The sequence below is a fragment of the Littorina saxatilis genome, linkage group LG5, assembly GCF_037325665.1.
Source record: "Littorina saxatilis isolate snail1 linkage group LG5, US_GU_Lsax_2.0, whole genome shotgun sequence".
Lineage (NCBI taxonomy): Eukaryota > Metazoa > Mollusca > Gastropoda > Littorinimorpha > Littorinidae > Littorina > Littorina saxatilis.
The window spans coordinates 35,894,582-35,907,050 of NC_090249.1; the positions used below are offsets into that span (position 1 = coordinate 35,894,582).

At 42.1% G+C, this 12,469-nt stretch overlaps 1 protein-coding gene and 1 long non-coding RNA gene across 5 annotated transcripts in view; both read right to left on the reverse strand.

Annotated features, from left to right (window-relative positions):
- Positions 1-12,469, reverse strand: part of LOC138966984 (uncharacterized) — a 77,107-nt gene that overhangs the window by 38,621 nt on the left and 26,017 nt on the right. The window contains exon 1 of one of the 4 annotated variants that reach the window (XM_070339403.1): positions 7,150-7,659. The exons of 2 other annotated variants lie outside the window; for them this stretch is intronic. In XM_070339403.1, coding sequence (XP_070195504.1) covers positions 7,150-7,242 — 93 coding nt within the window. In that variant the 5' untranslated portion in view covers positions 7,243-7,659. Of the gene's footprint in view, positions 1-6,427; positions 7,660-12,469 lie in introns of those variants that run through there. One more of the 4 variants, XM_070339402.1, reaches the window with a different exon arrangement.
- On the reverse strand, positions 895-5,649 carry LOC138966988 (uncharacterized). The gene is made up of 4 exons (XR_011455813.1): positions 5,331-5,649; positions 4,683-4,814; positions 3,895-3,978; positions 895-1,950 (listed from the first exon to the last, which is right to left on the reverse strand). It is a non-coding gene; the product is annotated as an uncharacterized lncRNA (long non-coding RNA).

The window sequence follows — 12,469 nt, forward strand, 5'->3', positions numbered from 1 at the left end:
CAAACGCAAGCATACACGCAGGCATGCAAGCAAACAGCACACGCACGCACGCACGCGCGCGCGCTCACACACACACACGCGCACACACACACGCACACACACACACACACACACACACACACACATACACACACAGAGGCATTCTCACAGAGAGGACGACTTCTTGTAATCTATCATATTTTCTGAACTGACTAAAATGCCAAGCAGAAGTAAGGGGTCAACAGGAATATGTATTTTGATCTAACCTGCGAAGCTTACGTTGTCTCGGACAGCTCTCTTGCGTTTCTCTCAGGAACTGAGACCCAGGCGAGCTGCATCTTATCCAGTTGGGCAGTCAGACACTTGCACAAATCTTTGTCCTGGAGTGAATAGACACATAGGCCCTACACTCTAAACAAAAGTGTTCCACTCCTGAACACCCTTTCTGTAACCACTTCTGAACACCCTTTTAGTAGAACACTTTTGGAACACTTTTGGAACACAAAAAGTGTTCTATACACAAAAAAGTGTTCCAAAAGTGTTCCAAAAGTGTTCCAAAAGTGTTCACATCTGAACACTTTTAAGTGTTCACCCTGCTGTAACCACTTCTGAACACATAAAAGTGTTCAGGTCAACACTTTTAGAACACTTTTGGAACACTTTTGGAACACTTTTAGAACACTTTTGGAACACTTTTAGAACACTTTTAGAACACTTTTGGAACACTTTTAGAACACTTTTGGAACACTTTTGGAACACTTTTAGAACACTTTTGGAACACTTTTAGAACACTTTTAGAACACTTTTGGAACACTTTTAGAACACTTTTGGAACACTTTTGGAACACTTTTAGAACACTTTTGGAACACTTTCATCCTGCACTGTCATACAATTCAGAAAGACATTAAAATCAAATTTTGTGAGCAAAGAAGCATTTTTAATTGACAAAAAGAAATGTCTGCAGCAGTCGCAGAACAAACGGGTCTGGGGTAGGAATTGTTGAACACATAATATACCGAGCAACAAAATTCTTCATTGTTTGATTGACAAAATCTTCATCAATTATAGAGTTAGAATTATTAAACTACAAAAGTTTAATGAAGGCATGTTTGACCTTGCTTTTGTGTGATTATTTTGATGCTGTGACTGTTTTAACACACAAGACAAGCAGGTTTATCGTAAAACACATAATGCGCGCTCGCAGCACGTGCAAGTAGAGCAGGAGAAATCTGATATGTGAGATGTGTTCACTAATGCATTAGCAACCAAAAGAGACCATGGCACGCTTGCTGCCAGTCTCACTTTTGAAACAGCCAGGATGCCAAGATTGACACCACCAAAATGCCAGGTCGATTTAAAGCTGGGGGTGATCCAAAAGCGCTGGCATGTGCTTTAAACGTGCATGTGTCAACAGTTTATCACCTTCTGCAATGTTCTGGTGACATTGGAAGCACTGCAGTTATGCAACGCGGTAGATTTTTTCGCATTACCCCAATAAGACAAGATCGCAATTTCCTTCCACAACGTCTTCGACATCGATTCAATTCAGCCGCTGACAATACCAGGAACATCACTGGTAGCAACCAGTGTCCGATCAGTGGCCAGAGAACGCGATGAAGGCTGACTGAGCGAGACCTCCAAAACTTCGTTTTGTCCCGTGTGTTGAAACAATCGCAGCATCAAAATACTCACGCAACAGCTGTGTCAAACATGCCTTCATCAAAATGTTGTGGTTTGATAATTCTAACTCCATAATTGTTCGAGATTTTGTCAATCAAACATTGCAGAATTTTTTCGCGTTTCTTTTGTTGCTCGGTATATGTTGCTATTAAATAATATGAACGGAGCTCTGGTAAACGCCATCTTGAAAGTTCACACACGAAAGTCCGATAACAAAAACACCCTTCAGAGTTGGGAGGATTCCAGGCCCTTGGTCTTTGGTCTAGTTTTCAACTCGCTGTCCGGAACATCCTGTTCGAAATAAAAGTGAGTTTTAGAACATGATGCATTTCCAACTCTTAACAGGTTTGTGTTAAACGTTTGTACTTAATTGATAACACTGAAGTGTAAATCTTAACTAATAGTGGACTTCTTCTTGCTGTCAGCAGATCTCCAACAATCGCAGTTACAGGTAAACTTTTTTTATTCCAGAACGGGCATAGGTCACATAACAGAACAAATACGTCACGTCCAATTCGCTCTCACCTTCCCAACACACAATGACACTCGCATGCACGCACATGCACACACGACTGAATGTAAAAAGTAATCCCTCTTGAAGCAGGAGTCTGTCCCTAAGAACAAAAAGTAGAATTAAAATAGGTCTTTCGCAAGGATTTCATTAGCGCGTGGCCACTCTGGAAAATGGCACTCTACAAATTGTTTATATAAGGTAAGCAGTAAACCGTACTGCTAATGTGGCGAGGCCTTGAGCACGCCCGTTTTCCTCAACTCGTTCTTAACCTATGTGAACCCAGGGAAAACACCTTGTCAACAATCACTGGAAGCCAAAGATCACTGTCGCAATTAATCGTGAACTCCGATGAGTTTTAGTTTAAAGAAAAGGGTGTCATATTGAATGCACCCTCTAGTAATCCGTTTGTAAAGAAACTACCTAAGTTTTGTTGGTTTGATCTAAATAATGAATTATAAGGAAATCATTTATTATGTAATAGGACGGTCCCAAGCCCGGCTGAAAAAGGAGGAGGGTTGGGCGTGGGGCTAGCTACCCCACCCCGTAAAAAAACCCACTAGCTACAGAAACGCCAAGAAAAAAAAAAAAAAAAAAGAAGAGTGGCGGCCTATACCCCAGACGGGGTCACAGGCGTAGGTGAGGAGGAGGATTCTATATTATAGAATGCATTCTATAACGTCCCGAACTGCCTTCTATGATAAAATGCATTCTATTTACACAAAATACCAAAATGCTTTTTATGATAGAATGCGTTCTTTAACGTCCTGAAATGCATTATAATTTATATGCATAATGTCCCGAAACTACAACAAGCCAGCCCCGCAAAGAAAAGCAGAACTACACACACACACACACACAGCCACACACACGCACAGAGAGAGAGAGAGAGAGAGAGAGAGAGAGAGAGAGAGAGAGAGAGAAAGAGACAGAGACAGAGAGAGACAGAGAGAGAGAGACAGACAGAGAGAGAGACAGAGACAGAGAGAGAGAGACAGACAGAGAGAGAGACAGAGAGAGAGAGACAGAGAGAGAGAGAGACAGAGACAGAGACAGAGACAGAGACAGAGAGAAAGAGAGAGCTGTGTGTGAGAGTGTTTGTAGATCTGCTTTCGAAGCAGGGACCATACCGAGCTGGCCTGTAGAAGTTTTGTGGCGCTTTATGGAATGCATTCTATCATAAGAATGCATTCTATCATAAGAATGCATTGTTGGACGTTATAGAATGCATTCTATAATAGAATACATTTCTGGGCAAATGACAAGTATGATTGAATGCATTCTATATTATACAATGTTTTCTATTTTATAGAATGCATTCTATAAATATAGAATGTGTTCTATGATATGGAATGCATTCTTTAATATAAAATGCATTCTAATTTCTATCATAGTTTTCTAAAATATTTCATTATTTAGATCAAACTAACCAAAACTTACAAACGGATCGCTTTTAACTCACGTGATCTCAAGCTAAACCTACGTGAACCGAAGGAAAACACCTTGTCAGCGACCATTGGAGGCCAGCGATCACTGTCAAAACCAATCATAAACTCCGATGAGAATATTTTCAAAAGAAAAGGGTGTCATATTGAATGCACCCTGCATACACAGTTAGCGGCAATGGCAGATCCAAGCGGATCAGCAGCGTGTTGTCTGTTGGCCATGCTTTGACTAAAGCTGGCCTTAGTGTTTACGGCACTACTCTACCAAATTAAACTTACATGAAGTGCATCCACAAGGTTTCGTCGCATTACTGTTAGCTCCATCTCCAGAAAGTGAACTGCCTCAGCGAAGCAGTATGGTTCCTGCACACACAAGATGCATGTTAAGAAATCAAACACTATTTTACTGAAGTTCCACATCGTAGCAACACTGACAAGTGTTCTGATTCTCATACTTTTGTTTATTGTGAAACTGTGTATCAACATTTAGATTTCTGTCAAATGTGGAAGGAGAGGGGGCTGGCTGTGTGTGTGTGTGTGTGTGTGTGTGTGTGTGTGTGTGTGTGTGTGTGTGTGTGTGTGTCCACATATGAGTTTGGCGACTGTCTGGTGTGTTTTGCACGGAGATATTATTTTGAAACAGAGTATTTCAGCAAATAGTATAATCAATGATTCCGCAACCGCCGGCACAATTGGCCTAGTGGTAAGGCGTCCGCCGGCCCGGTGATCGGGAGGTCGTGGCTTCGAACCCCGGCCGGGTCATACCTAAAACTTTAAAATTGGCAATCTAGTGGCTGCTCCGCCTGGCGTCTGGCATTATGGGGTTAGTGCTAGGACTGGTTGGTCCGGTGTCAGAATAATGTGACTAGGTGAGACATGAAGCCTGTGCTGCGACTTCTGTCTTGTGTGTGGCGCACGTTAAATGTCAAAGCAGCACCGCCCTGATATGGCCCTTCGTAGTCGGCTGGGCGTTAAGCAAACAAACAAACAAAACTTATCAGATCAATTTGAAAGTCAATATTTCTCTGCAAAACTACACACTATATGCAAATGCAGGACATGCGTACCTTGGTAAACACGTCTGGGTTGCCGTCAGTGCCTCCTGTTCATCCTCAGTGCAATTCAGAAGAAATGTGCGCAGGTTACGCCCACATCGATTCGCCACATGGGCACATCAGCTCAAACGGCTTCCCAGTTCCCTGAAAGTGTGATAGATCTGTGAAATCAAATACAACCAAGCATGCATAGAATTATTCTAAATTGCGCACACAATCAACCTGGCCACTATTATGATGAATGTTGTTCATTAATGTATGCTGTTTTTAGCCTACCGCTTCACTTTATCTAGCGTGCAGATCGTACATCTATGATCTAACCAAAGGAAGAAGAAGAATCCGAAAATCGACAGGCGGAAGGTATCGTTCACTGGACCACCATTATAATTATAAGGAACCCCTGGACATACAAGTATAACAATAACACAAAACCAAGCACATCAACCAGAATAAAAAATCAACATCAAATTGAAATAGAGTTTATTTACCAACGCAGAACTAATGTAAAAGGTCCACTGATCAGCTGAAACCGTTGCGAAAGCAAAATTAGAGAAATTGTCTTCAAACGTCCACAGATACAAGTAACAGGAACATGTTACAACATAAATACGAGTGACTAAGCTTAGATGAATTAATACAAAATCTCAGCAAGCAACTTACAGATAACAATCGGAAATCCTGAGCCAAATCAACGCAGCGACAACGCAGACAGGTCCACAGATCTAAAAGTGTCAACGTTCTTTTTTGGTCCAGCTGAAGCATGATGGGACAATTAGTAACATTATTAAATTGTAAAAATAAAAATGCTAATACTTACCGCTTATTAGATGTCTCAGATGAAATAAATGTTTGATGAAAAAATATAAGCACAACACGATTAAAAACAAAAACAAAAAAACGTCCCGCAGCGGTCTAGGGGGTATACAAATTATATACTCTAAGCGAAGCTAGATCCCGACGAGTCTCCGTAGCTCAATCGGTAGAGCGCTGACATGGCAAGGCGAAGATCTCGGGTTCGAATCTGCTCAAGGCCCAAACATTTTTAATGTATTATTTTATTCGGATCATGACTAAAAGACGAAGTGGAACACTTGTGGAACACTTGTTGAACACGTGTGTTCACCTGGTGTTCCACTGTGCAAAAAAGTGTTTACCATGTGTTCCAAAAGTGTTCAGGTAGCAGAAGATGCTTCAGGATAACACATTGAGAACACTTTCTGTGTTCCAAAAGTGTAAAAATGTGTTCACCCTAACACTTTAAGTGTTCACCCTAAACACTTTCAGTGTTCTCAAAGTGTTATAAAATTTAGAGTGTACTCAATGTCAACATTCACAAGATGCAATTTGTTTGGTTACAAGAAAGCTTATGGTAATGCCTATGGTGCTTTTCTTTTGACAGAGACAAAACAAACTCAATCACACAAAGAAAGGAAAAAGGCACACACACACACACACACACACACACACACTCCCGCGCGCGCGGGCGCACACACACACACACACAACCGCGCGCGCGGGCGCACACACATACACACACACACACACACACACACACACACACACGCGCGTGCGCGCGCGCGCAGATTCTTTCTTACAGAGAGGACGACTTCTTAAAGTCTATTATATTTTGCGAACTGACTCAAACGTCCAGCAGAAGAAAGTTGAAAAAAAGACCGACAACGGAGGAAAAGAACAAGAAGATACTAGATCTAACGCCGTTGCGACGACCTGCTCACACAATTGTTTGTGAAACTCACCACGCTTGCTTCTAGCCGGAGGAGATCGGACGCGTACTGAAATCGAAGAAGGTGCTTTGGAAATTCCTTGAAGTTGAATGCAAAACAACCTGTTGTCATGCAGGAAGATCTGGACAAGCTACAAGAGTGGTCTGACAACTGGCTCCTCAAGTTCCACCCAAAGAAGTGTAGTGTCCTTAAGCTAGGCAAACAACACACAGAGACCAGCTATCACATGAAAGGGAGATCCGAAAGTGGTGAGGAGGTTAGCATCACTCTAGAAGAAAGCGAAACGGAGAAAGACCTTGGTGTACTTGTAGACAATCGCCTGAGTTTCAAGGGACATGTTGCACAAGCAACTGCGAAGGCAAACAAAACCTTAGGCATCATCAGGAGATCGTTTGAGCATCTGGATAGGGAGGTGTTTGTACAACTCTACAAGAGTCTTGTCAGGCCAATCCTTGAATATGGGCATTCAGTATGGCAACCACAGCAGAAACTGCTGTGCAAGGAAATAGAGGACGTACAGAGAAGGGCTACCAAACTGATATCGGCTCTCAGTGAGAAAACTTACCCAGAACGACTTGCTGTACTCAAACTACCGAGTCTCGAACACAGGCGTCTCCGAGGTGACATGATCGACCTCTACAAGTATATGCATGGGATCTACGACACAGGCAACCCGAATTTCCAGCTGGCCGAAACCAAAGACACTAGGGGAAACAGCCTCAAGTTGTACAAACCATTTTGTAGGCTGAACGTTCGGAGCTGCTTCTTCGCAGAAAGGGTGATTCCTCACTGGAACAGTCTGCCAGAAACAGTTGTGACAGCACCATCGGTGAACAGTTTCAAAGGAAGGCTGGACAATTTCTGGGCAGACAGACCAGAGAAATTCTCGCCAACGTGCTACCAATAACCGCCCGCGCATGCCACCAACAAAAGTGTTATTGGAGTACTATTCGACAGGATCGATGAACAGGCCTAAGGCCTTAAACATCGCAAGTTCAAGTTCAAGTTCAAGTTCAAGTTCAAATAACCGGACATCTGCAGAACCACCGCGGGCCGGATTTAGTTGACAATGCGTCATCATCACGAGTGACGTCAAGATATTTCGACATTTGTTTGTACATTACGTCACTCCAAGAGAGAAAGTCATACCGCTGTGCTGTCGCAGATCTTCTTGCCAGCAATAATCCAGCATTGGCCCACTGCTGGCGTGCCAGCAAAAACCCACCTATTGTAATATTTTACACGGGGTTCTACGGGATTGCCCCATCGCAAGTCCTCGACTAGTATGGCCGTCCGTTCCTAGCGACCATTTTCTACTGGAACGGCAAGCTAAGCACTGGCGACCATGTTCTACCAAGGTACTTACTTGATACGGGGATCCCTTTCGGGGCGACTCAACGTCTGTCTGGTAATGATTTCTCTGATAAACTGCGCCGTCCCGTTGGCGATTTGCCGCCTTGTCGCCTGATTGGCCTACCTCGTCACGTGGTCCGTCAATGGTCTGTCATTTGTCAGTCGTGTCATGTGATCAAACCCCCCTCTTTGCAACTAAGTTATTTCCCTTACATTCCTCCCCGTTTAATTAGAGCCCCTTTTCCATTACAAATTATATTGCAAATCAAATCTCCTCTCAACTATAATCCTCATTTTATTCATTCTAAACCAACATTGACCCATTATGTTACTTTCCGGCACTTAACTAAATAGCGTTTTAAACTTGTTCTTCTTTATAAACTCCCACTATAATGGTGCTGCAAATAATGTTATTATTTATCAAAATATATAGTGTTCCATTTAACTTTATCCTAACTGTACTATGCCAGGCCAGACTGTTTGGTAACTTAGCAAAAGTTTATATTTTGCTGACGCCACTATTGGAAATTGATTCATACAATGCTTTAATAACTTGTGTACTTTGTCAGAAGATTTGAGAATACCAGGGCCCGCTATGGAATTATAGAAATCTCAATGTGAATAAAAAGAGTACATTCCCCAATATACATTAGATGAATTTAGGGAACATAAAACCCACTTTATATCAATTACAATCCAAAACTGAACAGCAACAGTTCAGTGTTTAACGGGTATCAAACATTTAAGTCCAGCTTACCTTCTAAACCATTGAACAAGGAGATATATTATATGTAAACAAATGTGGAACAAATTTGTAAAACACAACCGAGTTCAGCTTACCGGCTGAACAACAATTCAACAACAGTAACACTTTTTAAAAGAACAACAGAACTTCAAAATCTGGGTCCATCAACCAACAAGTGGCCTCCACTGGTCTCCAATTGCCAACCCAGCTGGAAAACACAAACGTCTTCACAACATGCACCACGGGCAACAGTGCTTCTATGGGCTGCTTTAAAAGACCATTACCTCGTCAGCTCAAGACCAAAGCAAAGGACGCGCCCGTTCGTTCTCGAACAAACACCCGACCGACGCACCGGTAGCGAAAGACCATAACGACCCTGAAGTTTATATGACGTCTTCAAATGTGAGAAGAGTCACTACCTCTCCACTGGCCGTTCGTTCACGTACAACCACCCGACCGGCGCAACGGTAGCGAAAGACCAGAACGACCCTGCAGTTTATTTGACGTCTACAAACTTGAGACGAGTCACTGCAATCATGGTTTCAGTCTCCACTAGCTGTAAACACGCGACTGATACGGCTTGACTCGGATTTCCAGCTGCACGGATTCACTGAGTACATCTTCCTTCTTCCTACCTATACCCCTTTGATCTTACCATGCCAGGCTGCAACGCCGGCTACCGCAAAGTGTTTTAGTGGCTTGTCTTGCCGGTATACTTTGCTCAATGTAAGTGCTGAAACCTTTCGTCTAGAGCAATGTAAGTACAGCGACTGCCCCTTTCCAACCTTGTTTTGCCCTGGCTGAATTTGTAAGTGGTATACTTCTCTAGTAATGGCAAGTTATCCTTCATTCTTATGACTGTAACAGATATTTGGAGGAAAACCGCAGCTATTTCGGGATATGCATCCCAAGTTGTAAACCCCACATTATTGTCTAAAATACTGGCTGTGATGTAATAGGTTTTCTGATTTCCGAAATTATCAATTATTCACTATTCCAATGTGGTAACACATGTAGTAGAGTTCCTAAACTCTCTGTTGGCTAAATCAGCCACAAAATGCACATTATGCTCATAATAATTTCTGTTGATACAGTATGCTGTACTGCTAACTTTCTGTTACAACTTTACAAAGGAGCATTGCACACACAGATTTAGAGAGGACTACTTTCTTCTGCGTTAAATTCACAGCCTTTCCAAAATCTAAATCTTAGTTACAGGACCTTTCAGATCTTGTTCAATCTATTTTCAAAGATTAATTCCACTTAAATAAAAATAAACATCCCTGAACTAGAACACAACAGACTGAGTCTCCTACTTCACTCAGTAGATTCTTACACAACTACCACTTGATATCAAGTAATACAGTGTTTTGACATTAGTCCTGTCGCGACTCGACGAGAAACCTGACCAATCGTCAGAAATCTTGGGACCCCTTACTCCCCTTTCTAATAAAATGGCAGTTGGTCTTGCATAACAATTCACTACTTCTGCTCTCCCATTGCATTTTAGGCCTTACCAGAGATCACAATCCCACATTTCAAGAGCACTTTTCCCTGAAGTGACATGACACTATTCTAATCTATCTCTTATTTTCAATTTAGAAGGCAATCAAAACTTTTCCAGGTGTGGAAATATGTGCATTTCCTGCATTTGGTTTCACTATCATTAAAAGAACCCAGAAACATTGATCATTTTCTAATAAAGCTGTAAAATTCTGATTTTAATCTTCTTCAGCATTCAACAAGAATTCTATTATAGAAAATAAATTAGTGCGGAATTTCTGATAAAGCATATTGACTGCAAGGATTCTTCAAATAAGTTTCCCTGTATAACACCCAACTAAAAATCTCAGTCTCAGAGACATGAGTTAGACTCTGTCCAACTGTAGATCTGATTTACTGTAAATGCAATATATATGGCTAAAGGCATGTGCCTGCTAGTTTCCTTCTTTTGCTTGTTCTTGTTAAAAACGTTCACATTGTTGCCATTCTCTGGCAGTTCCCACTGACCATGGGGAAACCATTCCTGAGACTTTCTAAATTCTTCCATTTCCACAGCAATACCGTTCTTTACATTTCCATCATCTTTCCAAGCCATTTTTTCTTTTCCTTTCTTTCGCCATTTCCATATTTTTTCCAGGACAATGCCTTTCTTTCCATGGCAATGCCATTTTTTCGTTTCTTTCCATGTCCCGCATCTTTTCAGGAATGCCTTTCTTTCCATGGCAATGCCATTTTTTCTTTTCTTTCCATGTCCAGCATCTTTCCAGGACAATACATTTCTTTTCATGGTAATGCCATTTTTTCTTTTCTTTCCATGTCCAGCATCTTTCCAGGACAATACATTTCTTTTCATGGTAATGCCATTTTTTCTTTTCTTTCCATGTCCAGCATCTTTCCAGGACAATGCCATTTTTTCTTTTCTTTTCTTTTTCCATTTCCATCATCTTTCCAGGACAATGCCTTTCTTTCCATGTCCATTCTCTTTTCGTGGCAATACCTTTCCATTTTGCAACACATGTCAACATAATCCTTTCCAAGCATCTGCTTTGTCTTTGTGTACTGCTCTTGTTTGGGTTTTTTAAACATCACTGCAGACCTGAATTGTTATCAGCAGATCAGCAGCTTATATGATTTTTATTTGGGTATCTTCTTTTCATCTGTACGAGACACCCTCTTCATTCTTATATCAAACTTCAGGCTTTCCTGCTACCTGCAGAAATAGAAACATCCCCCATCGCATGTGAAGTGCTTCGTTACACTAGATAACTGCATATATGTGCACGTGCTTGGCCACTCTTCTTTTACCTACAGTTGGTGCAAAACCACCGAACACCGCAGGGAACTTGAGCTGCGGGGAAATGTTTGAGTATCTCCTTCTTTGGTGTTGACCTATAAAAGCTTCTCTGGGGAGCACTACCAGTATTTGAAGACAGGCCCCCACCCTTAGGCTGTCTGCGATAGGCATTTTGTGCAACTGTCTCCCTTTTCACCCGTTCTGAAAAACAGGACCACGGAGCGTAACTGCTTGCTGCGGCGGTGTTCTGAGACACAACTATTCTCAGCTACCCGACCATTAAAGCTTCAGGTTAACTGAGCATATCGGTCTCAAATTCTGTCTCCACCCGCTGTGAAAACGGGAACATGGGTATGGAGAATTGGACTGCCACTGCAGTTCTGACAATGTTAGAAACACAAAGACCACTCTCACGTGACTACGGATCGCAACTGTCAATGTCCTGAGACAAAACTTATCAGTCTCAGCTTCCCAACACCAGGAACTTGGTGTTGAACTGAGCGTCTTGGTCTCAAGTTCCTTATCCTCCCGCTATAAAAACGGAACCATGGGCACGGATAAGTTCGCCCTGCCACCGCAGTTCTGACAGTTTTACAGATGACCACTATCACGTGTCACTCAAAGCTCGATGTGATCTGAACGTCTTGGTCTCCACTTGCCTTTGATTATGCTCCGTGTTCAAATGCACCATTTGCCGACAGTGTGTTTTAGTGACAAAGCGCCATTTTCTACTCGATACCCGGCGAAACGAGGATTTAGAGCGGCTCCGTCTACACCTGTTAATCCGTATTGTTTAGGAGTTCAGTGCAGCCGACACAAACAGAAATACAGCGGTCCAGAAACAACTGGTCGCCCGGTATCGTTTGTATCCTGCAGTTCAACTGCAATCCATTTCTTACGCGAAGAATACTCGGAAACGCTGTTGAAAGTTTCTCCCGACAAACATCGCGACTTCTTATCACTTTTGATATTTGTTACGTACCGTACCTGTTTGCTGTTAAACGGTCTCGTAAACTTATCATTCCAATATCCTATTATGGATATTTCTTACCCAGTTCTCCACCAGCCAAAAAATTATTATCGATGACCATGAATTAAGGTGAATGTAAGCAACTTAAATTTCAAAGCGTATAATGCACAATGACTAATAATGGTCTAC